The sequence below is a fragment of the Cricetulus griseus genome, chromosome 4, assembly GCF_003668045.3.
Source record: "Cricetulus griseus strain 17A/GY chromosome 4, alternate assembly CriGri-PICRH-1.0, whole genome shotgun sequence".
NCBI lineage: Eukaryota > Metazoa > Chordata > Mammalia > Rodentia > Cricetidae > Cricetulus > Cricetulus griseus.
Window position 1 is genome coordinate 185,508,762 of NC_048597.1, and position 21,516 is coordinate 185,530,277.

Below are 21,516 nucleotides of genomic sequence, written 5' to 3' on the forward strand. Positions count from 1 at the left end.
GAGTTAATGACACAGATATTATCTGGTGTATTTTTTCCTATAAAATAGAATAATGGTTCTATAATTGGATAGCAATGTCTTAAATAAGTAACATTGTAAAATGCATAGATTGCATCTACAGGTCTCTAGATGCCCAAGTAACCGAGACTTTTCTCAGTAGATGAAATGTTTGAATAGTAAAGTCCTGTGTGATTTATTAGAAGATTGATTGTATGCATAGCTTTATTACCCCCTCCCCAAAGCTACTATCAGAGGGTTTTCTTGCTATTTTGGGAGATTATTTTTATGTGTGTAACCATCTCAAATTTTCCTGAGTAATCGTCTCAGCCTTTAGATTGTGTTTTGTTGCCAAATAGCCTATGCATCTCCCATTTGCCTGTCCAATCTTAGCATCCTCGGGACCTCTCTCTCTCTCAGTCCTGTTTCTCAGGTCCAGATGTTTGATGCCATTGTTTCACACTTCCTTCAGCTAATATCCCATGTCTAAGCTTTCAGTCATTCCAGAGTCTGATGCTTCTGATTACTCATGGCCATGCCCCATGTGTGAACCTTCACCCTAATGTGCTTCTGAATGGCTAGAATAGGTCCCTACTCCTCCCCCTGCCTCTTACATTCTATTCCCAAGCAGGATCTTCTCTCTTCTCTCTCCCTCCCCCTCCCCCCTCTCTCTTCTCTCTCTCTCTCTCTCTCTCTCTCTCTCTCTCTCTCTCTCTCTCTCTCTCTTTCTGGCTTCTTTTTCACTTAGGATACAAGCTACATCATTTCCCTAATCCAAAGATGCTGTCTAAGTCACCACACCCAAAACATGTCCTGGTTCAGAATGAAGTTGCACCTACTTTTGTCTCTTTATCCTTAAGTAACACAACAAGCATGTCTTGAGACCTCAGCATTGGTTCTGCCTTTTCCTGGATTGTTCCTTCTTCTGGTGTCTACAGAGCCCTAGCTTCTGTCTTTCTATTCATCTTCATCCTCCAAGTCTTTGTCAAATACCCCACCTCCTCTCTCTAACATCCCACCTCTTCCCCTATTGTACCACTCTCCATACACTTTTTCACTAATAATGATCTTTTTCATTTCAACGACAGTTTCCTTCATTATTATGTCTAGTGTCTAGAAAGAATTGTGCCATTGTTCTGGATTAGGGTGTAATGAAATTAACAAACGACTAGACTTAAAGGATATATGCTGACTAGAAAAATGTTTGAGAGAGGAATGAAATATGTGGGTGGAGTTGAAGTTCCAGCTCTTTAGATTACTATGTATACACCATGAGAATGTCCTTCACTTTTATTAAGTCCCTATTTAAAATGAGAATAAGGTTCCTGGCCTGATACAATGCTACCTCTGCAGTTAAGCACAGCTGACCTGTGGTGCACAGTGGCTTACAAGATGATTAAAAAGAAAATTAAGGTTCATTCTAGGAGAGTTTACTAATAGCATTAAATTATGGGATCCTGGTGTGTTCCAATAATTTTGTCAATGGTTTACATAGGAAATTCCATTTAATGTATAAAAAACCCCTATGTATTAAAAGTATAAGAAGTTTCTGTTATCCTCAGAAAAAAACAGGGCTCCTAAAAATCAGATGGATCGATGACAGTCAGACTGCTGATAACCAGAGAGACAGATTTGACATACAGATCCAACTCTTCCCTCCCTTTCCCCCTCTCTTCATCAAATCACTCTTCATTCATGTGCCTTTGACAACACCCCTTCCAGGTAGCCCCTGACTTCTTCTTAATATGTAGATGCTCTTAATAGAGACACATTCTTAGTTTGAATTTTTTGTAAGACTAGGCAAGGGTGTGTGTTTTTGTAAGACTGCCAAGGGTGTTCCTGCTTCTCCTGTGGGTCTACAGTGAACAGCCTTGAGAGCTACTTTTACTACTGAGTCATATTGGTGTTTGGGTTCCATTTTTCAACAGTTAAGTTAAAGGGCCTGGGAGATGACTGGGTTGGGAAAATGCTTGCTGTGCAATTCTGAGGACCCGAGTTCACATCCCCAGCACTCACATAATTAAAGTCCATAATAAAACCCAGGGATGGCAGTACATAATTAAAGTCCAAGTGCTGATGTAAGGGAGTCAGCAGGACCCCTGAAGCTTCCTGGCTATGCAGTCTAGTCAGTCAGTGAGCTCCAGGTTCAATGAGAGGCCCTGCCTTAAAAACTATAGTGAAGAGCAATTGAGGAAGACAATCAGTGTCCAACTCAGACCTGCAAAGGTATGCACATGTCTCTCTCTCTCTCTCTCTCTCTCTCTCTCTCTCTCTCTCTCTCTCTCTCTCTCTCTCTCTCTCACACACACACACACACACACACACACTTGAAATTTGAGACAAATACACTTTTTTCATAATAGACAGAAACAAGATGTGTGGAGGGGTATAAGAAAAGACTCACTTCTTGGCAATTGATTTTTACATCCAAACCCTGAAAAGTGAAATAACACCAGAGTTCTCTTTTTCAAGGCTTGACAGGAACCAGTGCCCACTCCTGTTAGCAGAAATGGTGACTGAGTAATGCTGACAAGGCTGGGATGTTTTCTTTTCATCTTTACCCCTGAAGTTGCAATTAATTCTATGACTCCCTGACACTGCCAAGAAAAGTTGGCTCTGGTATCTCTATCATATTAAAATTTTAACATCGCATTAAAGCATACTGTGAAGTGCCCCACGATGCCAGTAAGTAGTTACAGTTGAGGCAAGCTTTAGCTTTGAAGGTGAGTCACAAGGTCAGCAAGATGAGAGAGGAAGAGAGGAGCGAGATCAAAAGAGAGTCTCTTCTGCACATGTGGAGGTGTGGGAAGTGTGTTCAGAATGAGGCTGTTCTGGGACACAGGTTTGAGCACCATGATTGGTTTCTTCAAATTCTTATTACACACTCGTTTAGAAAAAAATCAAAGCAGTAGCCAAGCATTTATTATCGACTTCTTTTATGTTCTTAATTTGCTTTATACCCAGTATGTTTGTTCTATCACCATTCTTTGATAACTAATATAATTTAATGGAAATATATATGTGTAGCATACATACATCCATACAAAATTATATATATAATATATACACATATATACATACATATATATGAATATATATATGTAATTTGTTTCTATATTGGATGATTGATAGAAATATAATGGATAAAACTAATCTCAATAATTGTTACTAGAATGTTAAACATGAATTAATACCTTAATTTTAGGAGACAGGTTTAATTGCAATTTTCCCACTATGGAAAGCCTCCATCATGCTTCCCTATTTTCTACCAGGACCTGAGATCTGCATGATGTGTTCACTCATCAGAAAGCCTTCAGTGATTGATTTTATTCATTGAGATAATTATATATACATTTTCAATTAATGAAAAGGCATATTATTTTTTATTAATTGCTCTTTTGTGTGATGAACTGTTAGTCTCTATATGGATCGATGAACATAGAGCAAGCCCTTCCTCGCGTTTAGAACTTCCCACTGGACTTAAGGTAAAGATAGAAAGGATACTGAAGAGGACAGCTTTAAAAGAAACAATACCTCACACACAGCATGAAGCATTGGTTTTTCACCCATCAGTAAGAGATAAATGGCTGGGTGAGGACAAGCCAATACAGTCTCTGATTTTACCTGTGATGGGTGCTGACTTGTGGCAAGCCTGAGCTCTTTGTGTGAGGAGGTAAGAAGCAGAAAAATCTGGTGCTCTGTCTTAGTTTGGCAAAGAGGTAGAACAATGAATTAAGTATGAAAACAAGCATGGTTTGACAGTGTCTGCATCCATCTAATTATTCTAGCTGTATCTGAAAGTCAGTCATGAGATACTTTCCCCGAAGTGCTACTGGCTGCCCATTCCCATCCTTGGACTACCTGAAAGGTTGAACCTGATCACTGGCATTTGTAGAAGCAAGCTTTCCCAGGTGGTATTGCTGTGCAGACAGCATCAGGGACCTAGCATGAGTTGCATTAATAAAATGAGTTCTCTGCATTTCTAGGTAGGAATGAGTATCACACACCTGAGGTTGACATCTCACTTTTGAAGCTAATCTCCTGCTGGAGAGACCAGGCTGTACAGGTATGACATTGTCCACATGCTTTATGATATTAGAGGAGATTCCTGCTACTAAGGTTCATTGAGTCCCCTCTTCCCTGAGAATGCAAGTAGGCAGTTATTCTTATCCTGCAAGATGGCTTTCTAGAATATTCTCTACATCAAGCCCAAAGTATAGATAGGGTTCAGGCAAAGCATAGAGATGTTCCATAAGGAGCCAAAAAGGTGGGTGCAGAGAGGAGTGGCCATGGGATGTGGGCTCATTCTAGCAGAGGTAACTCCTTGTCTGATGTGAATTCTCTTGGAAGCAGAATTAGTTACTATTTGCATTGCAGCTTTAATTGGCCTTTTCTGAGGGTTTTCCTTACATGAAATTGGCCAATTTAGAGGGAAGCTTTGTATGATGTCCTATTCACATCACTCTTTCCATTTCTTTGGGTCCCTGGTGGCTGCTAGTGGCTATAAACATTGCAGAAGTTTGCTGCACCATCTGAGAAACATGAAAAGAGCCTCATTAGGCAAAGTAATTAAAAACCCCTCTCAAGTGCCCTTTCATAATCTTGCATTTTCAAAAGAATGCAAGGCTGGTGTTTGTGCCCAGACCTTTTATTTATTACATGTTTTATTGTTATGAGTTTACAGTTTCATGCATGTGTGCCATGAATACTGACCACTCTCACCTCCCCCTACCTCCTCTCCACAGATCTCTCTCTTGTGTTCCTGCCTGTTTGTTTGGTTTTGTAACTTGATAAGATTAATCAGGGCTATCTGTGTGGCCATGGGTGTGGAGCCTGTCGGAGCCTGCTGAGTTCAGCTATGGGCACACAAATGAAAACAGTGATGTCCCTCTCCCAGAATCTACCAATAGCTAATAGTTTGGAGCCCCTTAAGTCTCTCCCCTATCCTGACTGATCGTTGATAGGGTAGGTCAAGTGTGGGCTGTGGGCCCAGTGCAGGTAACTATAGCTGATAGTTTTTTGGATCTAGGGGATGGCACCTTGGAAGCCATCACCCTATCTTTTAGATTGCCCCACTTGCTCTTTTGCAATGTTCCCTGAGCCTTAGAGGGGCTGGTATAGATAACTTGTTTAAGGCTTGGTCCATATCCACAGCTTGGGCATCTACGAGTCTCTGCATCATTACTGTTACTCATAGGGAGAGATGTTTCATGTTACTTCCAAGAGAATCAGATGGTATTATTTATGGAAAAACTCAAAGTTCTGGGCTTTGGATTTTTTTCAAGACTGCTAATGATTTGGAATGGTATTATATAATCACATATTATAATTATAGAATCATTGATATAATGAAAGTAAAAACTGCCCCAGGTAACTGAAGCAATACAAGCTGTCCTTTTGGCTGAAGTTCAACAGCACATGAAGCATCTGAAAAACACACCCATCAGTAGTCAACCAGACCCGGTGGCAGAGCACACCATCTGTGAGAGGATGCTGATCTCATCGAAGGTGGGGTGGAATGAAGAAATAGAGCTACCATATGTGGGAAACTCCTACCCTCCGAAAAGTAAGTGAGCAGTTTACCTGTTTACTCTTTCAATGGAGTTTCCTACTACTTAGAACGTTCTGGAGAGTATGTAGTTTGCAGTGTATTATTTTCTCAGGAACAGAGCCACACACTCCATTTCTGACCTATTCTATTAATGCTTTGTTCATATCATTACTAAGCTTTTAAAGAACATCTGACACTCTTGTAGTTATGGGTACTTTATAGAAGGAAAGTTATATTGTATATAAGTAAAAACAGAGTGGGGGGATGCCACTGAAGACCTGAGTTCTAATCTCTAGCACTCTCATAAATATCAGGCCTCAGCAGTATGTATCTCTGACTCTGAAGAAAATGTAGAGCTCCATCATGGAAGTTCAATGTCTCATAAGAAAGGATGTCACCAGGTTTCTTGAATAATCTCTACAAGGTGCATATGGAAAGCACCAGGAATCGAGGGATGTGGAAATTCAATGATGATTTTTAAACTCCATGATTTTGCAACTTACTCATTTTACAGTGTCTTCTTACATTAAATGATGTGTATTTCATCTGAGGTCTTAATATTGACACATCTGTGCTTCAGGTAAGGGTGGATCACCATATCTGAGTTTACATTTTCCCAATGAGGGTGATGCCTCAGAGATGGATATGAAAAATAATCTTTCCACATGCTCCATACCCAAAGTTTTGTCCAGGAAATAAGTATCAAAACATTCTTTTGTTTTTTTTCTTTACATACAACCATGTGATTGTCATAACCATCTATGAAACATGAAGCTGAGAGAATTCTGCCTTTCAGGAAAGGAGCAGGGAAGGGAAATCTGTCTAACTAAAGGAAGAATGCGATATATAGCTAAGCACTTCATAAGGAATCGCTTCCTTAGCAGTGCTTATGTACTAAATGTATCTTCATTTAACCTCAATGCAGTCTCTATGCTCATGTGAGAAGAGGTTAAGTTCTTTCTGGTCATAGCAGTTGCCTGGGAAGTCTTCATGCGATGCTGAATTAGCAAGGAGCAGAAATACAAAGGGACACATTGTGGGAGATCTGTGTCAGGAGCATCTAGATGCTCTCTCTAGATAGAACCTCTGTCTAGAACCTGAGTTGACAAATGGCATCTCTTTTTTCTGATTATGTTATTCTGTGTTGGAGGTCAGGACAATGGCACCTGGGTCAACCCCACTGATCTGACTTAACTCCTGTATCTAGCAGTGCAGTAGCAGGTCTAGGTGTACCATGGTTCTGGGTTTGCTAAAGGTAGAGTAGATGACTAACTCTACAAAGGCTGCCTTGGAGGTATACTTTCAAGAATGGGTATTTAAGTAATCTGTGGATTTTCCACTTTAACTAAACTAATCCCCATAAAATTAAAACAAGTCCCTAACAAGAAATTCTAGATTAAAGATGGCACTAATCATGCCGACCTTGAAACTATATTGTCAGACTCAAATTCTGATGAGGGCTTGCTACTTCCTTACTTTAAATATTTTTATTTTTTACCTTTTATTATTGATACATTGATGAGGTACTAACATTTTGTGTGTCATTGATAAGCAAATATATGCATGCAAGTTTGGTATTTCTCATTTTCTAAGAAAGTGTCTCAAATATAGCTTTTAGGAGTCTAAGACTGAGCAGGACTGCTATATAGTTGTTGGTATACAGTGCCTTCTCTTCAAAACTTTGAGTCAATATTTATGCAGCATATTATTTATTTACATCTGTGCACTGTGTATTGGTCCAAGAGTTGGAGATATGAGAGAACAAACGAGTTCCCCAATGAGGTATACAAACCAGAATTGAGTTAAATGTGTGAGAATTTAGGAAACCAAGCCACCCTGACTTCCACCATTTTTATCTATTAAAACTATGAGGGTGAGCTACAACAGAGGCACAAGGGAGAAGCTACTTACTCAGGATTTGAGAGTCAAGAAACTCCCTTAGGTATAAACATCTCCAAGTAGAGACCTGAAGGATCAAGAGGAGTAGCCCAGAAAATGTTGCTGTGGAAGAGACAGCTGTTAACCAAGATCACAAATTCTCCATATATATTCTTTACAGGAATATTTGTATATTCTTTTCATGAATAATTCTTTTCCCTTTAAATATATGTTCTTTTCAAGTCTCAATGCATCTATAACCTGCCTTACTTATTCTCAGCCTTCTAGAATAACAGTGGCAATGATAATGCCATCACATTTGTACAGTTTAGTGTTTTCAGAATTCTTTGTATAGTCTAAATTATTTAATAACGTTCTATGCAGATATGTATGTTTTTGTGACATTATGCTGTGGAGAAAGCCAAACCAAACCAATCAATCCATCTGTGATGTGTGGTGACTAAAGAGAAGCATACAGAACTCATCTGTTCCCCTCCCATACACATTCATAACTGGCATCCTACCAGATGAGGAAGAAACCATGTTCCCTCTCAATACTTTTATTCATTTTAGTACTAGAAATTTCATCAAGAGATATCAAACAAGAGAGAGAAATAAGACTTGCAAATATGAGAAAAATAAAAATAAATTATCTCTGCTTTCAAAAAGACTCCCCCAAGATTATTAGATCTAATGACTGAATCTAGTAAAGTTGCAAGATGCCAGATAAACAAACAGAAATGGTAGGTCTTTTATATAAGAATAATGAATTTGCTACAGAGGAAATAATGGATACAACCCCTTAGTGAGGGCCAAAGTATTATTAATATTAATTATCTCATTATAATTATATGTTAATAATGATAATTCCTAGAAATAAATTTAACCAAGGAAATAAAATATGTTTATGACAAAAATTATGAACCACTGGTGAAAGAAGTGTGTGTGTGTGTGTGTGTGTGTGTGTGTGTGTGTGTGTGTGTGTGTTTAAACATGGATAAACCTCCCATGTTCATGGATAAGAAGAACTAATAAATGCTTCAATAAATGGTGTTGGGAAAGCTTTTTCAGTCCATCCAGAAAATAGAGTCCATTGCTCACCCTGTACAAAAAATAGTTAAATTATATCAGTGACAATAGTGTAAGATCTGACAGTCTGAAACAGAGAGTATGCACATCAAGATATAGGCATGCATGTCAGTTCTAAGATAGGACTCTGAAAGCACAAGAAGCCAATGTGAGTGTTATACCAAGTGGGATTATACCAAACGAGACAGAACAAAAAGACCAGTACAGTAAAGAGAAAACTAAAGAAAGGGAGTAAATATGTGCCAACTATTCATTCAACAGTTGGTATCCAGAATATATGAAGAATTCCAAATGTTTAACAAAACAAATAACCTACTAAAAATATGGAAGAATGATCTGAATAGTTTTTGAAAGAAAACAATGCAAATGACCAGTAAATGTATGACCATCTTTGAATATCAGTAACTGTCAGAGGAATGCAAAAGTATAAGGAGGGGGAACTTATGCCCCTCAGAATCACTAATCTTACAGAACAAACATAAGAAATGCCATGTGAGTATGTGAAGAGATGGGAACTTTTACACATTGACAATAATCTGCATTGGTGCAGCCACTTTGGAAAGCCATGTGAAAACTCCTCAGAAAACTAAAATTAGAATTAATATATGATCCAGCCATCCCTCTCATGTGTATAAATTCACAGGAAATGAAATCTTCATACTAGGGAGTAGTATGTCCAGGCTTATTATGACCCTATTTATAAAAACTAAGACATGGAGTCAAGCTAGATTCTTGTCAGCAGATGAGTGGGTGAAGGCGGTGTGGTGTGCAGTACACAGTGAAATGTTACCCAACAATAAAGGACCAAATCCTCTTGTTTGTAGAGAAATGGATGGAACTCATAGACATTATAGTAAGTGAAATAGGCCAGACACAGAAAGACAAATATCATGTTTCCTCTCAAATTCAGAATCAATTATCAGTCTTCCTGAAAGTAGTGTAGATGTTGCTAGAGAGGAGCACTATGGGAGTCATGAGGATGGAAGAAGAATGGATGGGTAGGATCTACAAAACTATATCCATGTACAGAAAAATGTGAGTTTCTGTCCTTTAATAAGTACAGTTTTTCCTTTAATAAATGCAATGCTTTAATGTACATATACATTATGTTTTCTTCTATTCAAAATAACAAAAGAATGAAAGAAAGAGGAAAAATCTTGCCTTAGGCATTACTGTCAATGAGTGATATAGCTATGCATCACTCCATTCAGTATGTTTTCTGGGTTCTTCAAAGTTTGCATGGCATCATTCTCCAATTGCCCACAACTACTCTTCTCACCTCTTTCTCCAGAATGTCACTCTCAGATGGAGGTGTGTGTGTGTGTGTGTGTGTGTGTGTGTGTGTGTGTGTGTGTGTGGAGAGAGAGAGAGAGAGAGAGAGAGAGAGAGAGAGAGAGAGAGAGAGAGAGAGAAAGAATGGGGGAGGGATTATTGTTGGTCCTTAACTATGAAATGTCTTCCACAGCCTTTGGTCCCCAGTGGATGGCATTGTTTTGGAAAGATGTGGAACCTTTACAAGAGGGGCTTCCCTGAGCCAAGAGGTGGACCTTATTTTTAGCTCAGTCCATCACTTTGTATCTGCTCTATGCTTCTTTTATTTTACACATTGGTAATTACAAAGCAGCAAAACCCCAGACACTTGACAATATAGCAAAAATAACCAGTGATTCTCAACATGTGATTGTGACCCCTTTGGGGATCCATGACTCTTTCACAGGGGTCACATATCAGCTATTCTACATATCAGATATTTATATTACAATTAATTACAGTAGCAAAATTACAGTTATGAAGTGGCAAAGAAATAATGTTATGGTTGGGGGTCACCACGACATAAGGAACTCTGTTAAAGGGTTGCAGCACTAGTTAGGTTGAGAATCACTGCTCTAGAGCAAATATATATATAATATATATATATATATATATATATATATATATATATATTCCTAATCTTTACAAAGTTTTGAGTGTGGACTATTGTCAGCCATTGCACCAGCAATACATTTGATTATAAAGGCTTTACTGTGGAATATAAATTTATGCTTATGTAGATTTCAGTGGTTGAAAAACAATCTAAGAAGTTTTGCTGAAAACACCAGCTGGTAAATGTTAAAAATATAGAACTTTTAGCATGAAAATGTTAGCTGAAAGGTATAAACAATGGGTGCCTGAGAAGAATAGTAAATCTTCATGGGTATACATTAAAATATTCAATGGACCATCTCATTTAAATGCCACAATATTCATGTTTTAGGTAGATATTGACTAAATTAAGTAAAAGTGATATGGCATCTATCATAAATTATATACTTTCTCAAAGACACTAAAGGTATTCTGGGCTTGAGGGATGCCCTGTCTTATTTTTAACTCCATATAAAACTGAGACACCTCATAATTTAGCCTATGTACCTACAAGCTCTGTTGAATTCCCCTGCTTTTCTGGCCTCTGTGAATTGTCTTAAAGATTCCACTAACCCTTGAAAAACAGCTTTCTGCTTTCTAAAAGTTGTTCCACTTCCAACAGAGTTTGAGACTGATATTTTCTGTGGTATTGTATGAAAATATAGAAATTTTGTCATCTTTTTAAATCCGAGTCATCAGAATACTAGCCTGGCTCAGCTGTCCAGAGATGTTGGTGTCAAGGAATGGAGCTAGGTATTTCCTTGATAAAGGTTTGCAAGCACCATGGCATTGATTATTGTCCACATACCCATTTAAATTTATTGACAAAGAAAAAGTGATCGAGACTCCCTTGCTGAAATCAATGTATTTTGTGCTATTGTTCTCTGGAGCTGAGGCCTGCCCCCTGACACAAATCATTCAGGAACACGGATGGGGCCAATCTGTCTTTTTCTCTCTCAGTGCTTAAAGCACTCTTTCACCTACTAGCCAGTCAGAAGTATTTATTGAGTAGATGAATAAACAGATGAGCAGTAGGAAATTTTGTTCTGAAGATTCAGCCAACTCCTAGTTAGTAAGAAAGGGCAAGGATGGGACAGCCAGTTGATCTCTGTGCTTTAGCAGCCAGGATTATCTTGATATACACTGAAGTTTGTCTTTTCCCAGAGGCATCATCCCGGGGGCATGCTCTATACACAAAACTAATTCACACGCATAGGCATGGAAACACACACACACACACTCACACACACTCACACACACACACACACACACACACACACACACACACACACACACACGAAACGCATAGGGACACAAACACAGAGACACAGGGCTCTAGATGACCACTCTTCCTAACACTTAGGTGTCTATTTGCATCTATTTGTTTGTATACCCATTTTTGACATGATCTGCAGTTTGATAGAACATGGCCCCAGCCTGGTCTAGCTGTCCTCTCAGTTCTCATTAAAGAATTAATGCCTTAATGTTGGTTTCTCATTGTTCAGTCCAACCCTGTGCTATGCCAACCCCAGGAATTTCCGGTTTGTTCTGACTTCTTGTCACTACTTCTCTTGTCTAGCTAACATAGGACCTTCACAGCCTGGGAGGCCTGGGTCAGCATGTTTTGGCCTCCTTATGTAGCTAAGGATGACCTTGAACTGTTTTTCTTCAAGTTTTATTTTTATTGATGTGTCTCTGTTTATCTGTATGTGTATGTCATGAGTGAAAGTGCAGGTACCTATACAGGCCAGAAAAGGGCGTGAGTCTCTTGGAGCTGGGGTCACAGATGTTTATGAACTTCTAGTGTGGCTGTTGTGAACTAAACTAAGGTACTCTCCAATAGTTGCAAATGTTCTTAACCACTGAACTATCTCTCCAGCGCCACCCCCACCACTTTTCATAAGACTGGCCACGTCTTGTGGCATTTGTCAAGTCATTTAATATAATTCCATCAGATAATACTGCTATGAATTCCAACTTCAGAAAATAATCTTGGTGTAATTAAGGATGAAGTTCCTTGAACAAAAAGCAGACATTAAGTTAGTTGTACACTTTCTGCAGGTAGCACAATGTTAATAAGTACAGGGTGATTTCTAGGGAAATGTCAGCTACAAGGGAAATGGACCACTGGTCCCTATACCCAGAAAGTGGATTGTCTACCTGACTCAACCTTCATTTCTACATCTTATTTGTGTGATAAATATGTCCTATTTTAAACCTTGGAATGATGTGGAGATGCACAGAATGCTTAATTAAGCATTTGCTATGTCTAAGGTCCAGTGTTAGACACAGATTTTCAACTGTGCCACTTGCACAGTGCTGGCTGGGCATCCTTGTAGAATGCTGTGAACCATCTGCCACTCAAGTTGCTCACTTATACAGCCCTATCCCCTACCACTCCAGGATCCCAGGGGACAGAAGATGTAACTTCTATGTGCTCTTAGCAACAGAAATACCTCTTAGTACAGGACAAGGGCCTCTTTATGTTGTTGCAGAAATGGACCAGTGACTAATGAGTGACAGTGGCAGGCATGTATCAATGAACTCTGATCCAAGAAAGAAGAAATACAAAATGACAAATTAGTTGTCTATAACTAGGAAGAGAATGGAAGTGGCCATTATGGGGATGACTGTTGTATTCTGAAGTGTAAATTAAGGGGTACTTATTCAAGCTTGCCTACTTAGTTCAAAAGAAATTTACCTATATAGAGGAAAAAAACAATCTTAAGCATCCTGAGAGTAAGGTGCAATATGAAGCCAGCTGGCTTAAAAGAAATTTGTTTTATATATTTTTTCTCTTATTGTCCTCTACTGATCATGGTCCTTTATTTCTCTCTATGCAGTACCCACCTCACAGGAGAACCACTCTTTAGGGAAAATCCTTTTAGGTAGTCTGATGTCTCTGCATCTGTCCTTTCCCAATAATATCCAACTAATTCAGGGAGTTCCTTTCTCAGCACCCATGTTTCAGCTCCTACCTCCAGGCCCAACCTGACTGCAGTTGTCTCCACCCATGAGAAAGACCCACTCACCCCATTTACTTGCTCTTATCCCAGTGTCCTCAGATCTTACACAAAAGATTAGATGACAGGAAGTCCTTGCACAATTAGGCCCTGTCCCCAAAGGATCAGTAAAGAAAATTCCACAATTTTCAACTTAATTATGCTTTATTACTTAATACAGAATATATAAAGGTTATCCTGAGTTGAAAGACTAGTGTAAATTTCCCAATCTGCGAACTGATAGTGGAAATTGGAGAGAAATAATGGGCACAAAGAGATCATCTACAGTAGGGTCAAATGATATACTAATCATTGGGTTGGATTTGTGACACAGAATGTGTAAGTCCAAAATGTGGCTTAGAATATCCCATTTTTTTCATACCATGTTTTATAGTCACTAATATTTAAAATATGTTCAAATTATTTTTATAACTCCATAATACTTCTTGCCATATTCAAGGTATATCTCTTAATATATCAATGCCAGATTAGACAATGAGCAGGTTGATCAGCCAACTGATAGATCCATCCACATATCTTTTGAATCTATCACCTGTTTGATAGTCCCTCTACATTCCAAATGGCAAGAATATGATGTAGTCTCTAGCTTCTGAAAAGCAGAACTCTAAGAACCCAGGAGGATACTGTGGCATGAGGCATTAAAGTTCACATCTCTGTGGGGACACACAAAACCAGTGATTGTCAGAGAATGAGTTTTAAGGACTCAAGCAGGGAGAAGTGTGTGATCTGGGGAAGCATGTTGTACCAAACATGGAACTGAGCACTGTTTAAACCTTTCTTTTGGAAGGAGGACTCACCCCACCATGAGGTAGGTGACACCTGGCTGCTTACAACCCTGGTTGTCACCTTCAGGATCTGTCCTCAAACAGGATCAAAGTCATACTAGAATGCCATACTCCTATTTTACAATCCTAGAGTTGTAGAGGGTTTTATTTGTTTTGTTTTATTAAGTGATGCTACTTTACAGGGCAGGATGGAAAAGATGGAGTTTTTCCAAAAGAGTCTACTTATGTATGAAAAAGAATTTTTTTTCTGGATTAACTTGTACCTTTCCCAAGGAAAATGTTCCCATTTCCCTAGTTCCAATGGTACTTCGGAAATGAAAACAAACATTTAGAAGAGTGAGTTACACTTTTCCCACTGTCAGTGGCAACCAACTGCTAATGTGTTCATTTTTATAAAAGCCTAGTTTATATATTAGTCAAAATTATAGTTTGATGAAAGCAATGTTTGCATAAATTGAAAATAATCATTGCATTGGTCCCCATAGTAAATTTGTTTTAAATATTAGTTTATTATATGTATTGGCTTGTGTTACAAATATTTCCAGTAAGCAAACACAAATCATTTTTATATTTAGCATTTAAAATGTATCTTAACTTGACCATTAAATCATCTATTAAACATTCAATTAAAGTGGGGTTTGAACCTTTTATTTTATTTTATTAATTCGTGGTCAGGTATTCGGGAAGCAAGCTAGTAAGATGTTCCTGGTGCACAATTTACTTCATTCCTTGTTCTGTGTATTTTGTCAGAGAATGCCTTAATGTAACAGAAATCAGATTTGGTGTGTATTTTTACACCAAATCAAATTGTGCAGGCGCCACCCTCCACTTTCTACAAAACATGAGAAAGGATTAGATTCCACCACCAGTTTAGCTTAAGAAAGCCTCAGAGCTCTGGAAGAAGCCTGTGCTGAGAGAGCAGGAGTGTTTACTGGAAACTGCATCCCGCAGCACCCAAGCAGAGCTGGAGAGTTTACTGACCCACGTACTGAGTCCTCCTGGAATGCTACGGTATGTGGCTTTTCTGGTTATTCTGCAGGCGTAAATCACAAATATAAAAGATGCAGAAAAGATGTAAGAATGAAACCGTGGTACAGCTCTGACTGATTGTGAAAAGCACTTAGGCGCCCAGTTATAACGGCGTGGGGAGGGGGAGGCATCAAGAGCTGTCATCTTTATTACAGTTGGCAGACTTCCCTTCCCTGCTGCATTCAGTAGAGCCCCACTTCCTCCCCCCACCCCAGCCTCACTTTTCCAAGTTCACAAACCATAATTATAAATTACAACATTTCTGTTATTTTAAGGTGTAGCATTAATACCTTTTCTCAAATCCAGAAATAAAAAAAAGGATCAGTACAATTTCATAGGGTTTTTATAGTGCAAAGTGCCACAATACATCACAAGTTCACACACTTTACAGCTGGTTCCTGGAGGTTAAAGCTGTTTGCTGTTCTCACAGACAGGGCTGTGAGCGTTTGCTGCTCTTCCAGAGAACCCGGGTTCAGCTTCCAATGGCTCACAACCTCAGTTCCAGGACATCCAGTACTTTCTGGTCTCTGCATGCACATGGTGCATATAACTCACCTAGGCACATCCATGTAAATAAAATTAAATGAATCTTTAAAAAACTGATGGAACTATTCCAAGCAAAGTATTCCTGCACTGTGTGGTAAACTAGGTTGTTTCCACGGCTAATGGGGTCATTATTCGAGATCGTTCTATATAGCTACAATGTGAGATTTTGCAGAATACTATGTATGCCATTTCACCCATAGCTTCCATACAGACATCTCTAAAGATTTCTCCCGGTGACCAATACCCATGTGTTATTTGAGAAATGATCTAGACTGCAATTTTAAAACTCCTTTCCATTTCTGAACCACCAATAAAAATGAAATAACTAACAGAAAATGAAGTCTTATTTGATGAATTCATAATTATGTATTTCTAATAATTTGTATTTTGTGATATTAAGTTTTGAGATGGAGCACCCTTGAATAAAGTATGTGATCTAAAAATGAGGCAGTTATGACAGTCATGTCAACTTTTGGCCTCAACACTAAATGTATTGTTCGCTGAGGCAGTGTTTCATATAGCTCAGGTTGGCCTATGACCACCTAGAACTTCTAATCCTTTTCCTTCACTTCCTAAGCCTTGGGATTATAGGCTCACCCTACCTTGCCTGGTTCATGTGATACGGGGGATCAAATCCCAGGTTTTTTGTTTGTTAAGCAAGCTCTCTACCTTCTGACCCTCAAATTCATTTTGATGCATAGCTCTGGATACATTGTAGGGAAAACTTCTGATTTATCTTGGTAAGCAGAGGCACATTTCATCAACAGAGTTTATTGGAGAATTTTGCATGAACAAAATTTCTTTGAGCTGACATTTTCACAATCACACACACACATACACACCTTCTGTTCTTAATGGTGCATCTTACAATTAAAAAGTAAAAACAGATTAACCTTGCATCTATAAGAGAATAATTTTTGAGATTACAAATCAATGCTTATGATTTCTGAATTTATTAATAATTATCATAAAATTTGCATTAAAATGAACTTATTTATCATAGATACAGTAAAATTTTGAAAACATATTTTGAGCCAGATACATAACAACTGCTGATAATCCATGCAAGAAACATGTCTGCATGTTTCTCCTGCACGAGTTTGAGCTCCTGGGACAGAAGCAGCAATGTAAGAAATGTTTTGCCAAACACCCCGCTGTTTTATGTCCCCACTTTAGTTGTACATAAAAAAGGAGGGGCTGGGAGCTGCCTCCATTGGTAAGATGCATGCCATCCATCCCATGCAAGCTTGAGAATCCAATTCCTAGAATCCATATGATAATAAGCCATGCTTATGGCATATGATTGCAGCTCCAGATGTAGGAAGGAAAATAGGCTGGTCCTAATTGCTGGCCAGCAGTCCTAATTGAATAAGTGACCCCAGGCCAAAGAAACAAAAACAGAAGTAAGATGGGCCAAGCCTTAGGAATGACACCCAAGCTTATCCTCTGGCTTCTACATTTGAGCACATGCATGTGCACACACACCAGAAAGGGCTCATGGTGTGATTTGAATAACATGAACTAGTGCGTGTGTCAAGAGTCTAACCATGTCCCTTTGAATGAGCCCTTCTTACATTCTTCATTGGTCCCTGATATGCTGTGGAGCTGTATACTGTGTTAGTGCCCAGCTAGTGTCAAGCAAGCTGTCGGCTCACAGAAAGAGGAGTTCCAGGAAGTTGCTGAGGCCTTTTTCCAATAACACTCTCTGGCATGCCAACCATGCAAGGCTCTTTTGCAAATGGCTATTGCAGTGAGATCATGATGAGATTTCCTAGAATCACATGCAATTCTTTTCACTAAAATTTCCTACTTTTAAACTTTTTATAAAATTGCATTTTTCCACCCACTTCCTTCCTGCCACACTAGCATAAGTCAGTGCCTCCCAGCTCCCTCTGCCAAGACATCATAGGGCTTAAGTCACTTAGAAACGAGCTTTAAATATCATGATTTAAATGTTTTATTATTACATTTATTTCTTTGTGGTGTGTGTGTGTGTGTGTGTGTGTGTGTGTGTGTGTGTGTGTGTGTGTGGTGTGCCACGGCACTTTGTGGAGGACAGCTATGAGAATCAGTCATCTCTTTCCACCCTGTAGGTTCCAGGGACTGAACTTAGTTTGTCAGACTCAGCCATTGAACAGCTGTGTTACTTGAAATGTGCATCTTTTTGTTTTAGATTTTAGGCTTTAGTTATATTGGATCTTGGTGTTTTAATTCAGGTATTTCATAAACACAGGAACACTAAATAGTTAATTATCTCTGTAAACTTTCTTAGTATTCAGTAGTCACTGAGAGCAATGGTGTACAGTGCTCTGCAGCCAGGCTGATCCCAGGATAGACTGGCCTTCCTGAGCCTTGAGCAGCTGTGAGGATTGAGGTACAACTCAAAAAGGAAGTGCTTTCCTGTGTTCTAGGCTTCCTTTGTATTCCAGCAAGGCTTGAATTGCATTCTGCTATTCATCTACTATTCAGTCACTTTTCTTCCTTCACCAAAGAGACCCCTTGTTATTAAATCTGTCCCTACTGACTCTCCAATGTCAGCTCTTCATGAGTGCTATATCTTCTAACGAGTGAAACCAGAGATTTCCAGGGGCCAGAACACACACTTGTCTACTCAAAAGGATGGAGACAAGGAACCCCAGCTTGCCTACAAGGCAGCAGTGGGCTGGAAGCTGTCCATTGCCTTGCTCAGTAGGCTCAGGTCTCTTGCCAGGACCCTGCAGGTACAGCTAGCCTAGTGCACTTGTAGGAAAGTTCAGGTATATAAAATTCAGTGTTTATGGTATATTCAAAGTCCCCTTGGTCTGGATGTAACTACCAATAAAGGTTAGCTTTTACAATGAACCCCATGAAGTTGGCATGGTAGTGAATACCTTTAATGCTAACATTTGGGAGGGAGAGACAGGTGTATCTATATGAGTTTGAGGCCAGCCTGGTCTACAAAGTGTGTTCCAGAACAGCTAGAGCTACATAGTAAACCCTATCTCAAAAAAAAAAAGAAAAGAAAAGAAAGAAGGAAAGAGGGAGGGGGAAGGGAAAAGAAAAGGAAAGGAAAGAAAAGAAAAACAATGAACCCTGTCATCTGGGACTTGGGCAGCATAGGAATGCAGAAAAGGAAACCATTTATTTTATTTTAAATTTTGATTCTTTGGCCATGGGTAACTTCTCCTTTGTCTTAGGAGAAAGCACACTTTGTTAAATTGTGAATAAGGATCCTTAAAAAGCAGCCTTTGGGGCCTCTCCAGTCTTATCTTACCCTCTACCCATCACCTTCAAGCTTGCAACTCATCCAAAGCAAACATTCTAGTTTGTCCTACAGATGTTTGCAGGCTGCCCCACCACTAGCTTATATATTTGTTTAAAAGGTTCTATGTGTCTTCCCTGAGCTAAGCACACAGCAAAGTCCCCAGTGTACAACAGTGACAGATACAGCACCATTGACTCTTTACCACAGTGCCTTACATCTCCCCCCTTCTTCCATGTTGTGCCCCACACTTCTTCTGGGACCTTAATTATGGTCCCCAGCATAGGTCAAGTGGCTTGCCCTCTATCGCACCTCTAGCTGCCCCATGTTTTCTGTGCCTGGTGCCTTGTCTGTTCTGAGAAGATCCTGCATCCACTGTATTATGTCCAGTGTTTCCATCAGACCAGGCTCCTAGAAGACCCTCAACAAACATTTGATGAGCAGACAATTGCCAGTAGATTCTAGAACTGCAGTATGCATTTTAAATGATGATGGACAGTCTACTTCTCAAGAAAAAACATAAATCCTGTTAAACCAGTGGTTCTCAACCTCCCTAATGCTGTGACCCTTTAATACAATTCCTTATGTTTTAGTGACCCCCAACCATAAAATTATTTTCATTGCTGCTTCATAACTGTAATTTTGCTACTGTTGTGAATCATAATGTAAATTTGTGTTTTCTGGTGGTCTTAGAAAACCGCTGTGAAAGGGCTGTTGAACCCCCAAAGGAGTCATGACCTACAGGTTGAGAACCTCTGTGTTAAAAGAAATGAGCAAGATATTTGGTATCAAGTGTGGTGCCATTCATCTGTAATCCCAACACTGGGGAGGCTGAGGCAGGAAAACGGTGAGATCAAGCCCAGCCTGGACTACAGAGTAGATGATATGAAAATCCTTAATATAAATGGAATTTTCTTCATTAACAAACTTAGCAACAGAAAATCAATATACTTAATGGAATATTGAAACAATTAGGGATTATATGAAGAACTTATTCTCACATAATGTAGTTTTAAAATTACCATACAAAGTCATGGGTTTCAGCATGGCATTTTCCTTTTTTCTCAATTTAAATTAGAAACAAGATTGTTTTACATGTCAATCCCAGTTCCCTCTTCCTCCCCTCCTCCCTTTCCACCCACTAACCCCCTATCCCATCTCCTTTCTGCTCCCCAGGGAGGGTGAGGTCTTCCATGGGGGATCTTCATGTCATATCATTTGGGCCAGGGCCTAGGGCCTCCCCCTTGTGTCTAGGCTGAGAGAGTATCCCTTTATGTGAAATGGGCTCCCAAAGTCCATTCTTTAGCTAGGGATAAATACTGATCTACTACCAGAGGCCCCATAGATTGCCGAGGCCTCCTTACTGACACCCACGTTCAGGGGGTCTGGATCAGTCCTATGCTGGTTTTCCAGCTATCAGTCTGGGGTCTATGAGCTCCCCCTTGTTCAGGTCAGCTGTTTCTGTGGGTTTCTCCAACCTGGTCTTGACCCCTTTGCTCATCACTCCTCCCTCTCTGCAACTGGATTCCAGATACAGTGAGAAATGTGAACCCTCACTTCAAAACAGGGCACTGGAGACTCAGAGTAGGGAAAGCTAGACAGGTGACTGTGTGACTAACCTAGCAAAGCCAGGCCTCAGCTTCTGGTGGTGGCTGCACTGATTGAGGAGAGTGTGCCTTATAAGCCCAACACAAGCCGCTTCTCCCTTTCCCTCATCGTTTAGTAACCAGGAGGGCAAAATCTCCTGCATCATCTGGTTTGAATGTTTCCTTCAGTTGCCTAAGTTTGCTTGTTTCTTACCAAAGGACCTTGGGTGGGTTCACCTTTGCATTTTACATTCTGTTTATTTTAAAGCTTACTGGGCACATGGTTTTGTCACATCTGCAGGAAAGCTTGGCAGTTACTTTTCTGCTGTAAACTTTCAGTAGGATATGGGTGGTTCTCTAGCATAGCTCAGGCGAGCTGCTAATACTTTCTTGTTTAGTCTATATTTGGACCTATGCTGGCTAGAGGCACTTTGGAATATGGTCCATTATTTTATTTCTTATATCACCTTGTTCCTATTTGACAGAATGTAGTTTTAAATTTGGCTTGGTAATTATGGAAAGTAGGTTGTTTTCCTGTAAGCTGACATATAAATTTATCACATGAATTCCCATGTAAAACAGTGTTAATTCACATAGTCAAGTGACTCTCCAACTGGTTTCCAAATGATACAAGTGTGCTCTTGAACAGGGCACTTTTAATGTCAGCCTTCGGTAAGACCAAAGGACATGGCAGCAAGTCAGAGCTCCGAAGCTGGGTCTTTGATTGACTGAGATAATGCAGTCCCAGACATTATTTTTTGATGGCCTGAGAGTACGGAGATAGAATTTGGAATCGGGTAGGTAAATGGAAAGTTAACATGCCCATTTAGGCTTTTTCTCTCAAATATCAAATATCTTAAATGAGCTTTGGAGAGGTGCTGGACCACAT

At 39.5% G+C, this 21,516-nt stretch overlaps 1 protein-coding gene across 2 annotated transcripts in view; it reads left to right on the top strand.

The window, feature by feature from the left end:
- Wdr72 (WD repeat domain 72) overlaps positions 1–21,516 on the top strand; it is a 151,772-nt gene that overhangs the window by 76,334 nt on the left and 53,922 nt on the right. For both annotated transcript variants that reach the window (XM_035443438.1, XM_035443439.1), the window contains exons 16-17: positions 3,984–4,063; positions 5,368–5,563. In XM_035443438.1, coding sequence (XP_035299329.1) covers positions 3,984–4,063; positions 5,368–5,563 — 276 coding nt within the window. The remainder of the gene's footprint in view (positions 1–3,983; positions 4,064–5,367; positions 5,564–21,516) is intronic.